Source organism: Primulina huaijiensis, chromosome 6 (assembly GCF_012295235.1).
Source record: "Primulina huaijiensis isolate GDHJ02 chromosome 6, ASM1229523v2, whole genome shotgun sequence".
Lineage (NCBI taxonomy): Eukaryota > Viridiplantae > Streptophyta > Magnoliopsida > Lamiales > Gesneriaceae > Primulina > Primulina huaijiensis.
The window spans coordinates 18,309,559-18,331,732 of NC_133311.1; the positions used below are offsets into that span (position 1 = coordinate 18,309,559).

At 34.3% G+C, this 22,174-nt stretch overlaps 4 protein-coding genes across 6 annotated transcripts; all 4 read left to right on the top strand.

The window, feature by feature from the left end:
- Nucleotides 1-1,561: 1,561 nt before the first annotated feature.
- Nucleotides 1,562-5,890, top strand: LOC140979944 (uncharacterized). Of its 2 annotated transcripts, XM_073445610.1 has the most exons (6): nucleotides 1,563-1,840; nucleotides 3,314-4,488; nucleotides 4,577-4,627; nucleotides 4,699-4,797; nucleotides 4,970-5,134; nucleotides 5,535-5,890. In XM_073445610.1, the coding sequence occupies exons 2-6, from the start codon at nucleotides 3,340-3,342 to the stop codon at nucleotides 5,679-5,681; spliced, it is 1,611 nt and encodes a 536-aa protein (XP_073301711.1). In that variant the 5' UTR covers nucleotides 1,563-1,840; nucleotides 3,314-3,339; the 3' UTR covers nucleotides 5,682-5,890. The 2 variants fall into 2 exon arrangements, with proteins under 2 accessions (XP_073301710.1, XP_073301711.1); XM_073445609.1 differs by having other exon boundaries at nucleotides 1,562-4,488.
- Nucleotides 5,891-7,599: 1,709 nt separating this feature from the next.
- On the top strand, nucleotides 7,600-9,935 carry LOC140978752 (putative RNA methyltransferase At5g10620). Of its 2 annotated transcripts, XM_073443966.1 has the most exons (9): nucleotides 7,600-7,790; nucleotides 7,864-7,959; nucleotides 8,046-8,077; nucleotides 8,156-8,298; nucleotides 8,685-8,756; nucleotides 8,934-9,000; nucleotides 9,312-9,389; nucleotides 9,518-9,663; nucleotides 9,776-9,935. In XM_073443966.1, the coding sequence occupies exons 1-9, from the start codon at nucleotides 7,781-7,783 to the stop codon at nucleotides 9,813-9,815; spliced, it is 684 nt and encodes a 227-aa protein (XP_073300067.1). In that variant the 5' UTR covers nucleotides 7,600-7,780; the 3' UTR covers nucleotides 9,816-9,935. The 2 variants fall into 2 exon arrangements, with proteins under 2 accessions (XP_073300067.1, XP_073300069.1); XM_073443968.1 differs by lacking the exon at nucleotides 8,685-8,756 and having other exon boundaries at nucleotides 7,608-7,790.
- A 2,620-nt stretch (nucleotides 9,936-12,555) lies between these two features.
- Nucleotides 12,556-16,506, top strand: LOC140978877 (probable LRR receptor-like serine/threonine-protein kinase At4g31250). The gene is made up of 3 exons (XM_073444116.1): nucleotides 12,556-13,502; nucleotides 14,532-15,080; nucleotides 15,229-16,506. Exons 1-3 carry the CDS (start codon nucleotides 12,845-12,847, stop codon nucleotides 15,894-15,896), a joined length of 1,875 nt encoding a protein of 624 aa, XP_073300217.1. The 5' UTR covers nucleotides 12,556-12,844; the 3' UTR covers nucleotides 15,897-16,506.
- A 465-nt stretch (nucleotides 16,507-16,971) lies between these two features.
- LOC140979275 (uncharacterized) lies at nucleotides 16,972-18,027 on the top strand. The gene is made up of 3 exons (XM_073444618.1): nucleotides 16,972-17,471; nucleotides 17,630-17,764; nucleotides 17,911-18,027. Exons 1-3 carry the CDS (start codon nucleotides 17,322-17,324, stop codon nucleotides 17,995-17,997), a joined length of 372 nt encoding a protein of 123 aa, XP_073300719.1. The 5' UTR covers nucleotides 16,972-17,321; the 3' UTR covers nucleotides 17,998-18,027.
- Nucleotides 18,028-22,174: the final 4,147 nt, after the last annotated feature.

Below are 22,174 nucleotides of genomic sequence, written 5' to 3' on the forward strand. Positions count from 1 at the left end.
CCCGTGACAATAGAATGTTGATGTGCTATTTCGTTTTAAAAAATTAAAAGGTTCAATCATGATGTTGTATCACAGCAAGTTCGTGAGACCCAATCGTTTTTATTTTTGAATTTATTAATCCATTCCCTACCAAGTTCAATNTCAAAATAATAGTTTTAAGTATCAATTAATTGCATATCACAAACCACAATTCAATCAGATAAACATGAGTAGACAAGCTTATTGCGACAAACTCGAACGAAAAATTGTTGGTGAGAGGAATAGAATTTATGATAATTTGATCTCGTGTTCATCTATTTTATCAACTTGAAACACGATGTGTAAGTACAATATTCTATTCTTTTTATAATATTGATATTCCTTTTCTAAATATAAGGTCAAAATTTTGGAATTGATTCCAATATCTTTTATTGGTTTGGAGGAGGCCAAGTGCACTGTGAGGTTAGCGGTGGGATTTGGTGATAATTGGTCGTGTCCACAAATATAAGCAAATTGTGAAAACCACGGTCGATTTTATATTTGGTGTCTATCTACTCGCAAAAATCTGTGTGAGACGGTCTTACGGATGACATGTTTGTCTTTGTACAGGGGCTTCATTTTTTTAAAAAAAATTTAAATTCAGACAAATTACTACTATATACATATATAATTTGTTATTTTTTTGTTTCTCTTAAAAAATAATTTTTTTTCTATTTTTATTTAATGTTATATCAATTGATACCAAATTCTAAAAATCTAAAGTTTTATCTTTGAGGTCTTGAGTTCAAGTAGTTCAAGTGTTAAGAGAGAAGAAAAGAACTCATTATCAGATATAAAGATATGCTATGATTAATGGCGCATGGGTAAACCCGTGAGGGAGAAAGCCCTAAAAAAATCCCGATATCGAGATAGTTTATGATCGTTATATCGGGAATCCTCTGGGTCTTCTTTTGTAAACGGACTCTCTTTGGGACTTTTTCTTTTATGATTTTTCTCATGTACTATTACTCACGATATATCCTCATCTTTGGAAAATGTTTTTTTATGAGAACATTTTTATCATGCTAGGTGATGAATGTATACTATAATATAAATGTTGATGCTTTTAAAATAATTAACTTTTGACGTAATGATGGTCTTAAAATATATTTTTTTAATAAAACATCATAAAAATAAATTTATTAAATCAGTAATTTAATTATAATCACCATATCTCATCTAGTTTCAAATTTTTTAAAACCACTTAAATATTTATTTATTAAAAAAAATCATAAACTTAAAATAAAAAATATTTAACATAAAAATTATTTTTTTATGTTAACTATTTTATAAAAATAAAATTTTATTTGAGTCTAATTGTGAGACTCCTAGATGCATAGAACGAGTGGAAAGACAATAATGGGAGGGGTAGGGCCCAGTGGGCTCTAGACCTGACTCTTAGGCAGCCCAACAGTCCCGAATCGTTGACCCTACGTACACATATCCGACGGCTGAAATCTGTTCCTCAGAAATAAAAGGCAGTACGGCAATTCTGCGGTGATTTGTTGAGGATTTGTTTATGTTTAAAGGCTTCCCAAATTGCATAAAACCCGGCCTCCCATTCGCCTCGGATCGTTTACATTATACGTATATATACGTACAAATACCTATACACGAGATAAATATATATATATGGATACCTATCCATAAATTCACGTACATATATATATATATATATATCTGACCATAGACCTCTGCCGTTTCTGTATATCTATGTGAATATATGCCAAGACCCTCTACAAATCGTGTAGCTGTTGGGACTTTCTCTTTTTTTTCTGGTGGTGTGAAAAAAGGGAATACCTGTGAAAAAGGTGGAAGAAAGGTAAACGAGGGAAAATATAGAGTTTGCTGGCTCTTTGATCCCGGTGTTTGAATTTTCTTGGTTTCTTGATTGTCGTCGTTCTGATTCTTGATTCATTTTTTTGTATTATCTATTTGGTTTAGCTGTGATCAGTTCTTGTTTATTTTCTTGATTGATTCTTGTCAGATATTCAGTGTCTTTGGAAGTTTTGATTTAGGAGCCCATATTATTCAAAAAAGGTTTCTTGAATTTTTTCGGGTTGTATAAATTTTGAGTCCATGTTTGATTTTTTGACATGACTTTTGTTTAAAAATCGGTGTTNTTTTTTTTTTTTTTTTTTTTTTTTTTTTTTTTTTTTTTTTTTTGTACTTCGTTGGTTGTAATTGAGTCAAGATTGATAGTCTTGCAATATTGATTGGCGGCCTCTTTTTTAATTGGGAATTTGACTGCTTCCCTCAGCAGTCAATATTGTCTTGCCGAGGGATTTAATTTTAAGTGTTTCTTAAATTTGTTTTGCTTTTGTATGATCAACTGGATTCTGTTTTTACATCAATTTCCTGTATTGGTTTGATGATTTTCGTGAAGAAAAACACACTTTTTGTTCTCTTTTCCAGCTTGTGTCGCTTGCCTGTAATCGAAGAGAGTACAGAGTCATCTTTGCTTGAAATTTGTTATGGCGCGATTCTGATCGTGTATTTCTTCACGAATTGAAAGTACGAAACAATAAAATCAGATAATGCGAAAATTCTCACTTAATTAAAGGAAAGAAGAAAGAAATCCGCTTCTCATGGAATTTTAAATTATGAAAACTCCATAGACGAATACAACTTTGACAATATGACCTCTTCTGTCTCGCTTTGCCGCATGTTCTTTCCACTCTGTCTCATCTCGAGCATGTGGTATCATTTGTGTAATTGTGTAGATTATGTTTGTAAATATTAATCATGTGGGATACACTCTTAATGTAGATTTTTTTTGGGATTTTGATACGATGTTGATTAGTTTTTGGCTAAGCTTCTACATGTGAATGTATTTGTTATTTTTCCTGTTCTAACCAAGTTCTATTGATGCTGACACATGCCAATTTGTAAATATTTAAAGTTTAGCGCAATAGTCCCAACCCGCTGACATATTGGTTGAGTGGGAACTATTCAAGCTGGAAGATGCGATCATGGATGATTCTTATGTTCTTGTTTAATTATGTGTTTTATAACTATTTACATAATCTGCTCATACTTCATTCTTTAATCTGCATATTCACTTTTTTCGTCTCACTTTTTAGTCTCATAATTTTTTAACTGTTCTAAGCTAAGCTTGGGTAATGTTCACCATTGACAAGCCCTACAACTGCAACATGGTTGTGATTTTTGAGCAATTTTTCTCCCAGTTATGCCGTCTTTTATCTATTCAGACAAGATGCGAGAGCCCCTTTGTGTGGTTTAAAGTAGGCACACCAATATTTATTTTAAAGATGCTAGTGTTTTGCTGGAACAGGATAGAATCTCCTACAACAAATAGCCATGGATGCATGCTCTGGTAAAAGAAGTGCAGGTGCGCTTACAAAAACCAAAAAGGGATGTAATGTTAACTTAAAAGATTCAGCTGCTGAAAGGGATCAAAATATTCAATTTTGTTACCGAATAGGATGCAGTGGGAGAATTAATTATAGTCAGAATGCAAAACATGGAACCTCAGATACATCCAAATGTTATAAGCCTTCTTTACATTCTCTGAATAGGAACAAAACATATGGAAATTCCTCTAGGGGCAATTCTGTGATAACCAGTGCAAAAGAGTTGAATTCTAATTCAGTCAGCAAGGTGTCTTCCCGATTGAAATCTTATCCATCAGAAGTTGGTCTTTCTGGTGATTCAGAGGCTCTAGAGCCAACGCCTTTACCCTGCACGAGTCTAACTGGAAAATTTACTTTGACCGAAACAGGAAGTTCTAGTGCATCATCAAGCATTAGACCTCAAAAAATATCTCCGATCAGATCAGGTTTGCACAAGCCAAACGCTCTACCTCCCTCTGTTTCAGCAGTTTCTAAAAGCCCATACCAAGGCCCGTCTAAGGACGGTTGTGGGAGCAGGTATGGTCTCAGGAGTCTGAAATGCAATTCCATACCCGATGTCGTACCATCAAGTTCATCATCATTTTCAAAGCCAGTCAGAAAGAATCTGATGAATAAGCAAACCCCAGAAAGGGAAGTCGACTTGTTTCGTAGAAAAACAAATGCTGCATCATCTGTTGATGGGAATGCGTCCCCTTCAACTTGTAGTAACTCCGTCTGTGATTCAAGAAATAGTAATCGTGCTTTTGGTGAGGTTAACAATGGTGCCATTTGTTTCAGGACTCAGAGGAGAGTGAATATAAACAACAGGACAAAGCTTTCTTCTAGACCAAATATAAGGAACAGTTCCTCTGCTAGGAAACCTGCTTCAGGTAGCCCTCAGTTTCCTCAATCTGGAACACCTATCAATATTGGTGGCTCAAGTTCCTCACAGCACTTTTCAGCCAATGGTTTTATGAGTGGTTCAAGCTCTTATAGTATTTCCAGCAGCAATGATGATTATCAATCCACCTTACCTCTCACTTCGGGTGAATTTGGTTGTACCCATTTCATGAGTCATGATGCATTACAGCGATACAACATTGATGGAGTCGCAGAGGTATTGTCCTTATTGTGCATCAAAATTGGCTTACATTTCATTTTCCCGAACTAATAATTATTTTAAACATTATAAACTCATGGTGCAGTTATTATTAGCTCTTGAGAGGATTGAACGAGATGAGGAACTGACACATGAGGTTTCTTATCTTCCTAGCTCCATAACATCTAATTGAAATATTTAATAATGATCTTTTCTTCTCGTTTATAGCAAACCCTTGCCCTGGATACCAGTTTTCTCCTCGGTAGTTTGAACTTCCACGACCAACACAGAGAGATGAGACTGGATATTGATAACATGTCATATGAGGTTGGTGTTGCCTTAAGGTTCTTCTGCCGTGACTTTGTCAAATTCCATTGTTGAATGAGATATCTCAATGATAAGGGTCGTTAGTTTTGTTCCATGGAGATCGTTACCCCAGTTGTTTTTATGATATCTGCTCTCAGTTTTAATGGAATTCAATATGCATTACATCTGACAGGAACTGTTAGCTCTGGAAGATAGGATAGGCTCAGTGAGCACAGCAGTTCCTGAAGAGGCACTGACAAAGTGCCTCAGGAGAAGCATATATCAGGTGACCTCATCAGGCGTACGAGCTTTTGGATTGGATGAAGATGGAGATGATATCAAATGCAGTATTTGTCAGGTAAACAATTTTTGTTATTTATTTCACCGTGATTATTGTACTTTCCTTATCATCATCTCCGAGGAAACGTGTTATAAAGTAACAGAATAGACAATCCAACTTGAACAATTTTTGAACATCTTGTTTTAAATCTAAAACTTGGAGATGTTAACCTGCTCCATGCTAGTTTGCAGAGATTAAGAGTATATGAAAAAAGATGAGTTACTTGAACTTGAAATTTTACACTAGATGATTAAACCGCTTAATCTCTTGGTATGATCATGTGTTACTCTTTGATCTCTATTCTCTTATTCAATTGATTATAAGATCTCCAGGAGAGCAAATATATACCGTTAGAATTTTAAAGCTGTATAAATAGTGTGAAGATTGCACTATAACACAAAACAACCATTATCTGCAGGAAGATTTTGTTCTTGGGGATGAGATTGGCGCATTGGTGGAATGCGAGCATGGGTATCATGTTACATGCATTAACCAGTGGTTGCGGCTCAAGAATTGCTGCCCCATTTGCAAGATTGCCGCAGCCCCATCGGGACCATCTTCTTAGTGAAAAGAACCCTTCTGTGTACAAAATCAAAATGTGTTTCTATTTTCTTGGATTTTAGTGATATCTAGGCAGGCATTTGGTGAAAACTGTATTATATGGCCACCGGCTGCCTTTTTATGCACAATGCAAATGGATGGATGATACAGAACCTTTCTTTGAATATAAAGTTCTGGGATTTAAATATATTATGGTTGTCAAATTTCACCCTCACGGGTTGAGGCAAAAAAAAAATCGGCATCATAAGTTATTATTTTCGCATTAGAGGTTTTTTTATGATAAAAAATTTACCCACGAATCTTTTCCTTTAATATTTAGTGGCTCGTGCCTCATTGAGACAAGCTTAGTTGATGGATAATTTGAAACATTGTATGATAGTGATTAACTTGTAAATTCGTTTTTTTTTTTTTATCAAATTAAATTATGTAAGCCAGTGATGATAAAAGTTATGATAAAAGGTGATGGTTGCTTTGTTTAATGCCAAGCTGGATTTCCCAAAATATGATGGGCCATCCGATCCCCTTGGGTGGCTCAACAGGTGAGAGAACCAAAGGACTCCAGATGAAGTTCAAGGGTTGGGTCTGGTTCTTGAAATTAGAGCGTGACGTTTGGGTCCGCCCATGCGAAGCAATATAATAACCTGGGGGAATTGTCCAACAGTAGGCGATTACCAACGCCGCTTTGACTCAAATTATAGTGAACTATCCTTATCTGGAAGCAGAAACAAGACGTTCTGCTTTTACTACAATATTGGGAGTTACTATTTTCTGTTTCTAAGCTCTGTTTGGCTCTATTTGCACTTAGGATGTAGATATACTCCCGTAGCTTGCCTCTAGGGCTTCATTTAGTTGAAATATAGTTTCTATTTAGTGAAAAGCACTTTAAGTTTCCTATATTTATTTCACTAATTGACTAACAGTTCAGCATGTGTGCTGTTTTGTTTGTGGATTACATTTTTGTTCTCTTTGGTAGAGAATATGCTCAATGACTATTCCAGCGACTACCTTGAAGACTCATATCCCTAATCAAAAGCCCTTAAATCTAGCCCTAAATGAAAGTCTGATAAGACGAGCTTGTCATACAAGGTTTTGTCTAGTATTGTTTATCTGACTAGCGTGGTTTGCAAGCTATTGCGTTAGTTCGGTGGTTTATCCAGTTTGTACGTACCAAAAGATAACGGTTGCGAGTTCCCATACCACAAAAAAACCCTTAAATCTATGATTAACAGTGGCTAGGCACGGTGCAATACAACAACTATGAAGAAAGTTATGCATTTTCAATACAATAATCATCCAATATCCGAAACTGAACTTTCTTGATTCCATTTTAACTAATATTTGATTGAATCTGTTGATAGACTACCTTTACAACGAAGTCCCACTATGGCATAGAAGAACGACAAGCACAATGGGCAGCTGCACAGAGGACTCTTCATGGTCTTCAACCGTGGGAAATTTCAAACATTTTTGCTGACAAAAGTAGCTACATGGAGCTTTCCGAGATTGCGGAGCAAGCCAAACGACGTGCAGAAGTTGCTAGCTCGTCAATATGTTTTCGAATTTTGACCAAGTTTTATAAATATTATGGTGCATCTTACAGTTTCTTGAGCTGGTTCAGGGATGGCATCTGAATCAGATTCCTATAATCTTTTGTCAGAGCGCACATTTTGCTTTCTGATATGGATCAATGAATTGGTGGTGCAGGCAAAGGGAGGTGCATACGCTGAAGGGGCACGTTGAATCTGTGGTCAAGTTGAAAGGATTGGATATTGACACAACTCAACAGCACTATACAGTTTGATGAATGATCCGTTATATACTAAAGATGCTTTCATGTACTGAAGAACTTCAATGTAATAATATTTTAAGAACTCGTATGAATATAAGGTGAAATCTAAAAATATAATTATGACAAATCCACACAAACCAGATCCATTCTCCCTGCAAAAATGAAGTTTATTGAACTTTCTGTTTCAAAATTTCATCAACTGAAATTTAGTTAGTTTCCAGTAAGACTTAGTTATTGATCCCCAAGAACTCATTTTTCCAAACTGAAACACCTAAGAATCTTGAACTGGGCTGCTCAAAGATTCAATCTTTTTTATGAGCTACGGTAGATGGGTTTATATATATATATATTAAATAAATTGTTGCTCCATGAAAGTTGACATTTTCCCCTCATTTAGAAAACATCACCGGTTTCGAATCCCAAGAAATTCTTGTTTATGGTATGGGATTATCCCTCTTCGCCATCAGCAAAACCCATGATTCTTACCCTCCAGGTTCTTCTCTTTCTTAGAATTTATCCTTATTTTTCACATTTTGAAGCACCTAATCCAAAACCCATGTCAAGTCTTTTTTCTATCAGGTAAACAGTGCAAGTATGCTGGCCAATCAGTGGTAATTGCGCTCACGCTCCATTCTTTGTATTATTTGTGCAAAATTTTTTTATGGAAGAAGGCATCGTTGTCTTCGCAGAGAGCGCTACCAATTCGAATCCTTACGGTGGGGAAGAAGAGGTCGCCAGGAGTTCAACTTATAGTTGACGAGTATATTAAGAAGCTCAAGAATTATTGCTCTGTCCAGGATATTAGACTCAAATCCAATCCTAAAAATGCCAAGTTTGTTGAATTTCTCTTTTTTTGCTCTTCTACAAATGTTTTCGTATTAGCTAGCTTAGGATAAGGTTTTTGCTTACTTCAGGAAGAATCGAGCATCGGCGAGAGTTTGAAAAATGAGATTATGTTCGATTCTTTATACATATTCTGTCCTTACGAAAGGCTACGTATCTAAAATACTCTAAAAAAAATCATATTTCTGTCTGTCCTTTGAATAGAGTTATCTCGAAGCAAAATCCACAATCCTACTTGTTTCTTGAATTTTTAGCCATTTGTTTTGTCTAGTCCACTAGTGTAACTTCAACTTCTTGTTCTTTGGATCGAAATAGTACCGGATAGTAAGCAGTATTTGTGGAGGTTCGAATGGTGGTGTTCGTGTGTGTATGCAGCTTGAGCAGTTCGCGACAACTACCACCCAACAAGTGTGAGAGCAGCCTTGTTACGCATTTCACTACCATTAGGTGGTTACACTTGCACGATTCATATAGTAAACAGGCTAGAGTATCTCTTTTTTCTCCATATAATCCTCACTCCTAGTGATGCCTGAATGATTCGTTGTTCTATCGGTTATCTCTTATTTAATATCTCAAAATGATATATAATTTGTTTATGATACTTTTGTTTGTCTTCGGTATCAGGGATGTGATGGCTCAGATTGAACATGAAGATATATCTGTGATAAGCCTTGTCAAATCCAATGAATGGGTATAACATAACAGTTGCCGATTTTGATCATCTTGTAATTTGTTAGAGGTCCCTTTTCAAAACTTTTTGTGAACCCTTGTCACCAAATTAGTCTGTGTTGAAATAGTTTTAAGAATGCGAAGGGAACAATTAGATTTTAGCATCACATGATCCCAATTTGTCTGAGCAATGCAACAGACTCCCTCAAGAATGGAATCCAAGGCATACGTGTGTATCTTAGTCGGGCAAGCTATGCATTGAACAAGCGTGACTGATTTGAAGATTTTATCATCATTGTGAAATTTATGTTGCTAGTTTACTTTTCACTGCAGGTTGTAATGTTAGACGAGCACGGAGCCGACATGGGATCTGAACAAATGGCTTCTCTCATTGGGGATGCTGGAAACACGGTATGAACTGCCTCAACATATCTTTCTTTTACGAGTTCATTACAAGTTAATATGTACATCAAATGCTCGTATGGGACACGAAATGCTCATATTCGGAAACTATTCTGTTCCCCTCTTGTGTGGAGCAGGGAGCTTCTAGCATCGTGTTCTGCATTGGAGGACCTTATGGCCATGGAAGACAGTTAAAAGAGAGGGCCGACGTATCAATCAAGCTATCATCCCTAGTCTTGAATCATGAAGTTGCTTTAGTTGTACTCATCGAGCAACTTTACAGGTTTGTATTTTGTTTTAGCTTATTTTTTAAATTCACAGTTATTTTAGATTTAAAAAAATAGTGAGATCTGGCAGATTATTCCAAATATATAGTTCATCATATGATTTTTCAGGGCTTGGACTATTCTCAAAGGCCAGAAGTATCATCATTAGACATCCCCTATTTTCTTCAATTGAGTGTAGCAAATGGTTGAACTTATAATTGACAATAACTGTTACAAATGAAGTGTCTGTGTGTGCACCAAGTATATGTTTTTCTGTTAAATTATCCAATCCTCTGTGATCAAGAAAAAAGAGTGCCACTTTGTCTTAATGAGCTCACTATGATGAAATAAACTCGATACGAAGAAAATTACAAGGATGAATATTTCAATATGCCGAGTGTTACAAAGCTTACTCTCATATATGAATTATGTGGTGAGAAATGAAGTAAATCTAAGAGAAAAAAGGTGACAAATCCAAAAGCTACAAATTTTGTTAGAGAAGAATAAATTTGTTGTTGAGAGTCAAATCTCAAGAATCCAAGGCAATTGCAATTGGTTTAGGCAATCCACCGATCAACTTCTCCTTCTGCAACCCAACAAGTATCTTTCTTACTTCATTTGCAAGCTCAATCACATACTCATCTTCATGGCCTGCTCATATTCATAACCTCAAAACGTTGCAGACTTGTTTTTTAAAATACACTGAATCGAAACATGGCCTTCTCCAAAAGGAAGAGATAACCCCTGTTGTTTCCACAAGGGCCAAATGCTGTTGCTATTTGAGTAGCCATGCACTCCAAAGGGGCTGGTCCTAATTAGTACTTGTTCCTTATCTTGTCTGGAGTCGAACCTTTGGAGAAACATTCTTCCCCTTGCTTGCAATCCTGGTCGCTGTATTATATGAGGGGAACATCATTTTCTCATGGGTGACAAAAAGAACAAGGTTGTTCCAGTCAAGGGCGTGGCCATTGCTAGTGACACACTACAGGAAGGATTCCCCCAGAAACTATTTCTCTGTTTACGAAAATATCGATTCAAGTTGTTAAAATCCGTTACATATTCTTGTAAACCTTGTATCAAATCATTGCCACAAACTGATGCAGGATGGGTGGAATACAGTCGCAAGATATCCTTGTTCTGAATTTGATCTTGCTGACCAATGACCTTTCCGATTAGCATGTTTATCAAGATTGAGCTTTGTTATACCTTGTGAAAAACTGTGACGCTTAAGTGAATATTGATCAAAGAACCAAGAAAACTGCATTCTTATAGTCACATAGCACATGCTGAGTCTTAAGTGTTTTTTCATATGACTAAGGTTCCAAGAAACAAAAGCGGAGGATGAAGCGCCAAAAACGAAGAATTGAAAAGGTAAATCCATGGGGATACTTCACTAGCCCAAAGATAAAGCTTGAAGACTCGTGCAACATAAATGGGAAGTTGGAAAACAAAAACAGCAACATTGAAAGTTTACTCAAGGAGAGCACTGCAGAAACGAAGGAGCAAATTAATCCTTTGAGAAAATGCATTACAGATAAATGCGATACTTGAATGTGACATTGCTGACAACAGAGATTACAAATTGTCTGATGTAAAAAATGCTGAGACTGTAGAAACGGATTTAACGAGACAACAGGGCGATACGCTTATCATTTATCTCGAAAAGATTTCGAGAACCCTGAAGGATTTTTCTGATCTGGTTGAACAATGCAAATGATGTTATCGTGAGGGATTGTTTCTTAGTTTTCTTGCGTTTTGTAAAGGCGGCAAAAGATCAATTTAGTCTATAAAGCTTTTCAGAAACATTCTCCAAGAATATTATAAAGATGATCTTCAAGTCTTTTAATGTTTTATTAATAAATAATCCTTATTAATTCTTCATAACAAGATATTTCTTAGAACTCGAAGAATCATGATACAAGTGACTTTTGATTTACCCTCTTCAAGATTATATTTACCTTAAATTTTTTTTAAATATAGGAATCATTCTTGAATAACGAACTATTGTCCATTTTCTTGATTCTTGATCGTTTACAAGTTAATCAAATTGTAATTGTAATCATTTGCACAATTCTCTCTTCTTCTTTTTTTCATGATTTAGTTTTCCTTCTTCCCACCTCTCATGGCAATTTCTTGATCAAACATACATCATATCGTGTAAAATATAGTTATCTAATATAAATCATTGGATTATATTCATCTCATGCGGAATATATTGAAGATGATCATATCGTATAAAATATAGTTATCTAATATAATCATTGGATCAAACATACATCATATCATATAAAATATCAATATGAATATGATTGACCAATTTTACGAATAAAAACGTAGAAATGATAGTACCTGACAATTTGTGTTATGCGGACTTGACGATGACAACAAATTATTAATAATAATAATAAATGTTAGTGCATTTAATGACCCCTTTTGGAACTCTATTGAAAAAAAAGACCCAATTTAGTAAAATAATAAAGAAGAAAAGGACACATACAGCTCATGGACAGCCCCATGATTTACGCAAAATTGGAGCACATTGGTAACATAATTAGTTTCTTATATGAGTTACGTACTTACGTTGACACTAATAAAATGCATGTGGCTCCTGCAAAACGATTTTAATGGCTAAAGAGTTTATAAAATTTTAAATATTACGCATAAATTTTATTTATTTTTTCAATTAAAGTAGATATCTGTCAAAAAAACAAAGTGAAGAAGGATTATTCAAATTTTCCAATGAGAAATTTGCATTTTAATGAAATTAGAAAAAAGACTTGACACTACTCTTTTTCTCTATTTCATTAATTGCAGAATCAATAAAAGGTGACAACTGAAACATTGTTTACAAGAAAAAGGTCAAAATCCCACATAATATTCTTGCTAGTAATGACCACCCAAGCAAGAAATATAATCTACTTAATTCCCAAAAATACAAAAAAATAAATACAAAAATAAAGCCGGCCAAAACACAGCTAATCCCTTTAAATATGGCAAACTTTGTCAATCTCACAATCCGAACATATCTCCCTTTGTCATCTTCAAATCATCCAACATGCCTTCCTCAAACAATCAATCACCATTTCAAGAAACTATGCCAAAACATTTTTAGACATTCATACAATTTCAACATTTCTTCAACCAAGAGATTCCTTCAAGATCATTATTATACATAATCAAGTGTTGAACTCTCGAATAATGATCATGGATCGTAACACTCGTTATTGTTTGGTTGTGTTTTGCGTCGTGCTACTTTGTGTTATACCATCATCAGGTGATGAGACGGACACGTCTAATTCCCTCCTCAAGTTCAAAGAATCGCTAACCAATGCCAACATGCTGAGTGATTGGAAAGAACCAGTTGCTAACCTGTGTTCTCCTATTTGGATTGGCTGTGTTTGCACACATGGTGTTTTAACAGGATTGAGACTCGAAGGGATGGGGCTTGGAGGAAAAATCGACATAGAATCCCTATCAAACTTGTCATCATTTACCAGCCTAAGCGTCATGAACAACAGTTTTTCAGGGCCGTTTCCAAGTGATTTAAACAAGCTTCAAAAACTGAGAAGTTTGTATTTGGCAAATAACAAATTCAACGGTGAAATACCGGATAAAGCTTTTTCAGGGTTGAAGGGTATGAGGAGAGTGGTGTTAGGAAATAATGAATTCGCCGGAAACATTCCTATGTCTTTGCTTCAACTGCCAAGGCTTGTGGATTTGCAGCTTCAGAGTAATCAGTTTGAAGGGGAAATACCGGATTTTTGGCAGGAGAATTTGACAGTAAATTTTTCTTACAATAAGCTAGAGGGATCTATACCTGCTACACTTCGCAGCCAGAATGCAAGCTCATTTTATGGTAATTTTCGACATTCATTCTTTCTTGATTTTGATAATCCTTGTCGCGTCTATATCGATTTTATATCACGTCGCTAAGTTTCTTGATCATATAGTTAACTTTTTTGATTATTTTCGAAGTTGATTCCAAGGTTCTCGACTTGTTTTTATCTCCAATTTAGTTTGATAATCAGAATTGGTCTAAATATCGAAATCAGTTATCGGATTACTGCTAGCTTTTTAAGTTAATATCAAAAGGGGCTTCTAATTCGGAAGAGGTATTAAAATATTAGATAACGGTTGTACAAAATATTTTTTGTAGCTTTGTTTTCAACTTTTTAGTTATGTTCTTTAAGAACTGTAACTGACATGCACGTTGTTCATATGCTACTGATGAAGTCGCTTATTATTGGTCTTGCTAATCTGTTTTCTATTAGGAGTGCAGGGAAGGACTGCAACCCGTGATTTGGATGATTTTAAATGATACTCATTCTGGCTTATTTGAAATTCACGACAATTATTATTATTAAAATTGCATAACGTGATATAAAGTTGATTAAATTCATTTCAAATTTGTTCATCCAGGGAGTCAAGAAATTTGAAATTAGTCATTTCAAATTCATCAAGCACTACCTAAATAGGCAAAAATTTGTGTGAGACGGTCACGGGTCGTATTTGTGAGACGGATCTCTTATTTGGGTCATCCATGAAAAAGTATTACTTTTTATGCTAAGATTATTACTTTATATTGTGAATATGGGTAGGGTTGACCCGTCTCACAGATTAAGATCCGTGAGACGGTCCACTCACGTAAATAATCATTTGAACTAAATTCAAGAGTTTGGCGCATAACGTTATTATATAATTAATTACATTTTACTATTTCTACGTTGATCGTGTGATAACGTTAGAAATAACACCTTTTTTATTGTAAGAAAGAACATTACTTAGATTATAGAAAGACCATCTCTCTCCCAAATATCGCGCGCCATGCAATAAAATTTACTCGCTCACTCATTTTCTGTATTTTGGGGTCTGTTTTATCTGTCAGGAAATAAGCTATGTGGTATGCCATTAGACATTTGCAAACCAAAGAAATTGACCTGGAAAATCGGCTTAATCATTGCGGTTGCAGTGGGAATTGCATTAGCTGCCATTATCATATTTTTCCTCATATTCAGCAGGCGTATAAAGCCGCTGAAATACCAAAAATCAATAGACAAATCCCACAGAGAAGATCCACTTTCTAGCCAGAGTGGGGCATTCAAGAACAGTGAACATGGAAAACTACAATTTGTCAGAAACAATATACAAAGATTCGAGTTGGAAGAGTTGCTAAGGGCATCCGCTGAAGTGTTGGGGAGTGGAAGCTTTGGCTCGTCTTATAAAGCCGTGCTTTTTAGCGGCCAAACTTATGTTGTAAGGAGATTCAGACAAATGAGCAATGTCGGAAAAGAAGACTTTCAAGAACATATGAGAAAGCTAGGAAGGCTGTCACACCCTAATTTGTTGCCTTTGGTTGCTTTCTATCACAGGAAAGAAGAAAAGCTTTTGATCGCTGATTTTGCAGAAAATGGGAGTTTGGCTAGTCATCTTCACAGTAAGTCTTTCATCTCCAGATTTTTTGTTTGGATGTATCTATTATAACCTGAGAGAATGAAAATATACAAAACACAGAAATCACATTTCATTTTTAAAAAGGTGGTATTTGTTACATGATCTTAACGTGTTTGAATTCTCTTGAGAAGGCAAAAGGGGCCCGAACCAACCAGGTCTTGATTGGCCAACACGCTTAAGAATCATCAAAGGTGTTTCAAGAGGATTGGCGTACCTCTATGAGGAACTTCCCACATTAAGTCTTCCTCACGGCCATCTAAAATCGTCAAATGTCCTACTAGACAGCACATTTGAACCCCTTCTAGCTGACTATGCACTAGTACCAGTAATCAACAAGGATCATGCTCAAAAATTTATGGTAGCATACAAGTCACCAGAATCCTCTCAAAATGACCGTGTAACGAGGAAGACTGACGTTTGGAGCCTCGGAATTCTCATTCTCGAGTTGCTGACAGGCAAGTTTCCTGCAAACTATCTCAAACAAGGCAAAGGACCTAGCGCAGACTTGGCTACGTGGGTTAACTCTGTTGTGAGAGAAGAGTGGACAGGTGAGGTGTTCGATAAGGACATGAATTTAGCAAGACGTGGTGAAGGGCAGATGCTTCGACTACTCAAAATTGGAATGTGCTGCTGCGATTGGGATGTGGATAAAAGATGGGATTTGAAGGAGGCCGTTGAGAAAATAGAAGAGTTGAAGGAAAAGGATAGCGATGATGACTTTTCATCTTACGCAAGCGAAGTTGATATGTATTCTTCTAGAACAATGACTGATGACGATTTCTCGTTTTCAAAGGCATGAAATTTTGAGAAACTAGTAGACGCCGACTGCCTTTTAGTCTTTACATTCTTTTTGCACAATGCATAGGTAAATATGCAGTTCAACCTTGGTTTATGGATAAGTTTACGATTCTTTGCAAGTTTGCTCGTGTACGTTGAGAACAATGGATACTACGTTTGATTATTTAATAACCAAAATACTGGCCCTTTTTCTCTCCATCTCTACTCCAATGCTCACTAACAACATATGTAAATATAAATGACAGTAGAGAGAGGATTTATGAGCTTAACATGATCCAAATTTTCTTGGGAGCTTTTTTACCAATTGCATTAGACTGAAACTGCTACATTTTTTTTGGAAACTTTGGAGAAATTATAGATTCTTGAGAAAACTAAAATTCAATTTCTACACGATAAGAAAAATTACAACAATTAAGAAGCAACCCTCTCTCTCAGTTCTGTTTGGATGTGCAAATGGAGCAGCATCTTTGGTGGGTAGTACTTTGCATTGCTTCACTGTTAGCCAAAATGGTAAAAGCGAAAATATGAAGATCGCGATTAAAAAGCAGTGAATGAAAACAATCTCGTAAAGATAAATCATTAAACGAAATAAGTATACTATTGAAAATATGAATATCATATATAAAAGAATAACAAGGAAACGGTAAATCAAATCGAGGTCTGTAACCTTGAAACAGATTCATCACCTTCGATATGTCCTTCGAAGATTTAGCCGGACAACTATTTATCATGATACAATGGGCAAACAAGTAGCAACGTTGCACAAATCACCACACTGGAGAACGAAATAGTACGTGAACTTTATCTGCATATCACACAGAATCACAAGTAGCATGCGCAGTGTGCAAACAGGAGAAAGAAAACATGAACGAGGGAGACAGTGAATGTTTTTTGTGTGTTTTAGAGCATGGCACATCTTCTATTTAAGCTGTTTGCATCCACAGGAAAGGTCAAAAGTTGTCAATACGCAGTCATACGAGTTTTATTGTCATAAAAAAAAAATGAAGTGCCTCCATTTATTTGGTTTCAAAATCGGATCACGATCTACCCTATTCATTAAAATTGCTAAAATTTTAAAACCTTGTTGAACGATTACATTTTCAAGAATATCATTACGTCTTCAGTCTTCTGCCCTGCTCGCATGGATTCGGCCATGTTTGCTATTTATTATACTCAAAGAACTTTTGTGCAAGATTTAAGGTTGCGTTTAAATGTTTAATCAGCGGCAAAACTGGTTAACGTTGAAGAATTTTAAGTGAATCTTACGCTATTTGATCTTAAATTTAGAGCCACAAGTTGGGTTGTGGACTTGTGGTCTGACAATTTTTTGATAAAAGATATGATTTTGCGGCAGATTTGGACCCCACAAAGGTGATAAATGTATGGATATGGTAGCTGTGGTGGAATTCTTGACGGAGAATAGGCAATGGCAGTTGCTATGAAAATGGCTGTTGCTTCGGCCCATTCCAGTTGTAATTTGAAGCTCAACTTCCCCTGCAGCAGTAAGCCATCGCCATCCAACTCAAAAGCCCGTCTCGACCTTAGACCGGTTGGATGCGTTCCCGTCCAACAACAAGTAACAGTACACAAATTCTTGCTCTAAAGTTTCACTTGTTTGGATTTGAGCTATTGTGTTCTTGTTCGTTGGTGTTTCTTTGATTCCGAACTCGCCCTTCTATTCGGGTTTTCCCATTGATTTTGACATTCTGTTGGTTTTTGTTTTGCTTGGAAAAGTTGGATTCTGGGATTATGTGTGAATCTTGCAGTGGAAGAGGGTGGCTGCTTTGTGAGTTTTGTAAAGGGCAAAAAACCAATGTGAAAACTGCCGAGAGTAACCGGATTTACCGCCGTTGCCCAGCTTGTAAATCTGTAAGCAATCGCCAAATTTGTATTCTTTTGTACATATTTTGTCCTTTAATCCTGCCTGCGTTCCTATATTTCAAATGTTATTTCTATATAGCCACAAAATGCCTTCCGGGTTCGATAGTGTTGATTATTTTGTAAAAATTGTGCAGATTGGAAGCGTGTTGTGTTCAAAATGTAAAGTTTTCAGATGTGTTGCGTTCCCGGATCATAATGATGGTGAAAGCATCACCTTTTGAGCTCAACATAATACAATCTCACACTTTTCTAGCTTCCATCGTAAGATCAAGTACGAATAAATATTGAGTTTGACATCCCCGCCTAAACCGCTATATCTCATCCTATCAACTACGTTTTGAAAAACACGAAACCATTTTAACATATGCCAAGAGCAAAAAATAATTACCTTCGCTTTGAGTTTGCATTCGAGCGTGATATATTATTTGGTTCAGATTTTATTATTGAAACTATTTAGCAAAGGCTTGAATTCGGGTTTGAACTTGTGAGCTTGTGTAAATTTTAGGTATATTTATAAAATATAAAATTTAAAAATCATATTTAAGCTCGTATAGAAATCATTTAGATTCAAATTTGTCTTGGAAATCATTTATACACGTTGGTTGTGACACACACGATGCATGTGGTCCTTAAAAAATAGGGAATGAAGTTTTTTTCACTTAGTTTAAAATGAAAGTTTGAAGTTATATTTAGGTGGATAAAGAGTCTTTTGCAATAACAAAAAATTCAAACGACATATCAAAATTAGTTTTTATAGTTGGTTTTAAATTTACAAAATCACCTTATTGTTATGTTAGGCATAATTTTCCAAAATAACTAGAATTTTATGTTATTTATCAACTTTTGACAATGATGAATAACTAAAATCTAACTAATCAATTAGGCACATATTCTTATTGAGGAGGTCTCTTGTGAGACGGTCTCACGAATTTTTATCTGTGAGACGGGTTAACCCTACCGATATCCACAATAAAAAGTAATACTTTTTCATGGATGACTCAAATAAGATATCCATCTCACAGAATACGACACGTGAGACCGTCTCCCACAAGTTTTTGTCATTGTTATAAGTTAAGATTGCGATGCATATGTTATGTATAGTGTTGATTATTCTTTTGATGGTCGGTTAGATACACAGGGTTGTCTATCTAACCAAAAAGTTAAACTACAATAAAAAAAAAATTACTAGAAATAGGGAAAATGTTAAACACATAACCAAAAATATAATTTTCTCTTTTGATCATACACGGAGTTGCCTATCTAAGCATCATATAAATGAACCTTATATTTAAGAAACTTAACATTCAGTCTGTGAGCCTATACATAACATTAGAATTAAAGCACTGGTTTAAAAATTATCAGCACCAAGTGACTCAACTTGAACATGTACATTAAGTTTTTCAGACACGAAAGCTAAATCGTTGTATACGTTTGTCCTGAGGACTGAAATCCAATTTGCACATTATATAATCTCAAATTAGACAAAAGAATGAAAATCGATAAATTTATAAAATTATCCGAACACAGAATAGTGGCGTTGGCTGCTAAAGTTGTTGAGGCATGAGTCATAAGGAGTGCATATGTGCAAGTATATTCTTTGTTGGCCACCAATTTATATTATTTGGTCTTCCAGGTTCTACTGAAAACATTTTTGTTATATTATATTATATTCGTCGGTTCGAATATTTCTCACATATTTTATTTATTTATTAATTTAAAATATATAAAAATCATATATAATTTCTGCACAGACTTATATGTGACTAGACCTAAAAGATTTGCTGATTTAAGATTTGGGGCACCTTTTTTTTTTTTTTTGCCCCAAACAAATGTACACTCAGATTCTCACCGACATATTTTTATTAAGACTAGCAAGTAACACGTGCGTTGCATGTGGTGAATAAACGTTGTAACGAGTAAGTGAACATAAAACACTTATATTGCATGAAATCGAAAGAACAATTTTCTATTGAAATTCATAATATAAAAAAGCATTATCAAATTTTTTCTTATTTAATTTTCAATTTTTGGGTCATCTCTGCGTGACTGTTTTGTCTAAGTTTACTCATCATATTATTGAAATCATCTATTTTTTCATTATCTTGAATTTTTATGGTTTCTCCTTTGAAACATGTTGAATTTTGTTTCTTTTTCTGTGGTTTTGTCATTTCCTTAGTGTTTGTTGTCTTCTTATCTTCATGTTGTACTTGTTTTACCCTTTCTTTTGTGTTCGTTCTTTTCTTATCTTCATTTTGTATTTCATTGATGTTTCAGGTTTTTGTTTTCTTATCAGTATTTTTCTTGAGTTGTGGTTTCTCAAATCCATCTACAATTATTGTTGTTATTCCATTTTTAGTCGAGACAGACTTGTCAAATTTGAAAAGAGAATTGTGATCTTATTTTCTTGGTTGATCAAATATTGTTAAATGCTCCAAATTACTTTTTTTATGCAATATAAAATTTGTATTTATTGTCAATATGTATTGGATTATTATAATATTATTCAAATAAATATTTTAATTCACCTTAGTATGCATGTCAATTATTTTTTTATAGAGCAACCAATAAATGTCTCAGTAACCTCTTCGAACAACGTCACTCTAGCTATTTTATTTTCATCTTGAACCAACATTATTATCTTGTACTTGAAAAATTAATTGTGATAAAATATACAAAATAATTAAATATTTTTAAGCATGTAAAGTTAATTATAGTTGCAATACCTTGGGATGATCTCGATATTCAGCTTCACAAAGTGTTGCACAAAACTACTTCCCTCCGGTGAATAGCAATGTCATCTTGTTTTTGAAAATTATTTAATGATCAAATCTTCTTGATGATGTCAATGATATATGTGCATAATTATATTATTCGATTAAAAAAATATACGTAAATATCAAAATAAATAAAATGGAAACATGCTTTGGTCATTAGTGTAATTTGAATTACTTGCTAAATAATCAAATTCTCTGAAGCGAGAATTAAGTTTGCCTAAATTTGGATTTTTGCAACTCGGTGACTAAAGTTTATTTTCGCATTATCAACTCAATATTCGAGTTTACATTTGGATAACAAGAATTTATTTCCTTAACGATTGAATTTCATATAAGTAACTTTTGTTACACTTTAAAAGCTGCTCAAATGTTGAATAACATTTGAAAAAATCAAGCCATGTACCATAGTTTCTTGCAATATCATATTTATATTGTTAGTACATAACTGGTGGCCCGAAATAATGCTATTATTTGTTTTAAAGAAATATAACATTTAAAAAGTAGTCAATTGTACATTTATTAAAGTTAACTTTCGAATAGGTTTTGAGTTACGTCTTGTTGAAATTTGATATCTTTGTCGAATAATAAATACTTTGATTACTATTTTTTTGATCATGTTGGAACATATCAATCAGCATCACATCAAGATTTGTCATTATTAGTATGTCTTTATTACGGACGTGTAAAACTTTTCTTTGGCTAGTGAAGTGAGTGCATGGTCTGCCGTATATGATTGAATCTGATTTAAAATTATTAATAATCATCGTGACAAATGATATTAACTATTGGCTTTGAAGTAATTTCTATTTATTTAATTAATATTAGCTATTTTTCTCTTCAACTACCTCAATTATTATCTTCGTTAGACTAATTATGTGATATATAATTAAATATATAATGGATTTTTATTAATTATACGTTACAAAACTTATGATAATTGAATATGTTTTGATTTGTTTATGAATATTTGAATATAGTGAAATCTTTATAATAATCTATTTAGCACTTGGCATATTTATATGTGTTACATTAAAGCACTTGGTGTAATCATGAAGATGAAAAACGATTTTATCTGTTAAATTTTGTTGTTGTTAATTTTTAAAATAATAATACTATTAAATTGATTTTTTAAAGTGGATGGTTAAATTATTTCAGAAAATAAACATGTATACATTTGTTTGGAATGTTTTTTTTCCTTAAATCGATTTGCAAAACTTATACGATGTAATGATTATAATATATAATATAATATATATTAGTTATACAATAATACACAAGACAATATTAAAGTTAGTAAAAACCAATATACGATTAATAGATGGAAGGACAATTCCGATAATTACACAAATCAACTCATTCTATTAAAGAAATAACTCATTTGGATATATGTATAAAATAGTTATGTGAGACCAAGCTAACCATAAGCTGAAATTAGAAGGAAAAATGAAAATTATATTTCATTCAAATAGCATCTCAAGCTAATATTTGGACTGACATTTTATTATTCTATTATATTTTTATTCGATGTGACTGAATTAAATATCGTTTGACTGATTTTTGAGTGCATGACCTCACTAATCACCAGTCATTTACTCTACTACGTAGAATACATATACTGATATAT

Excerpts from the sequence above, each read along its gene's own strand:
- LOC140979944 (XM_073445609.1), top strand. The coding sequence starts at position 3,340 with ATGGATGCATGCTCTGGTAAAAGAAGTGCAGGTGCGCTTACAAAAACC. Across the intron at positions 4,628-4,698 it reads ATGAGGAACTGACACATGAG|CAAACCCTTGCCCTGGATAC; the intron begins GTTTCTTATCTT and ends TCTCGTTTATAG. Across the intron at positions 4,798-4,969 it reads TTGATAACATGTCATATGAG|GAACTGTTAGCTCTGGAAGA; the intron begins GTTGGTGTTGCC and ends TACATCTGACAG.
- LOC140979275 (XM_073444618.1), top strand. The coding sequence starts at position 17,322 with ATGGCAGTTGCTATGAAAATGGCTGTTGCTTCGGCCCATTCCAGTTGT. Across the intron at positions 17,472-17,629 it reads GCGTTCCCGTCCAACAACAA|TTGGATTCTGGGATTATGTG; the intron begins GTAACAGTACAC and ends TGCTTGGAAAAG. Across the intron at positions 17,765-17,910 it reads GTTGCCCAGCTTGTAAATCT|ATTGGAAGCGTGTTGTGTTC; the intron begins GTAAGCAATCGC and ends AAAATTGTGCAG.
- LOC140978752 (XM_073443966.1), top strand. Across the intron at positions 8,757-8,933 it reads ACGCATTTCACTACCATTAG|GGATGTGATGGCTCAGATTG; the intron begins GTGGTTACACTT and ends CTTCGGTATCAG. Across the intron at positions 9,001-9,311 it reads TTGTCAAATCCAATGAATGG|GTTGTAATGTTAGACGAGCA; the intron begins GTATAACATAAC and ends TTTTCACTGCAG.
- LOC140978877 (XM_073444116.1), top strand. The coding sequence starts at position 12,845 with ATGATCATGGATCGTAACACTCGTTATTGTTTGGTTGTGTTTTGCGTC. Across the intron at positions 13,503-14,531 it reads GAATGCAAGCTCATTTTATG|GAAATAAGCTATGTGGTATG; the intron begins GTAATTTTCGAC and ends TTTATCTGTCAG. Across the intron at positions 15,081-15,228 it reads TTTGGCTAGTCATCTTCACA|GCAAAAGGGGCCCGAACCAA; the intron begins GTAAGTCTTTCA and ends TCTCTTGAGAAG.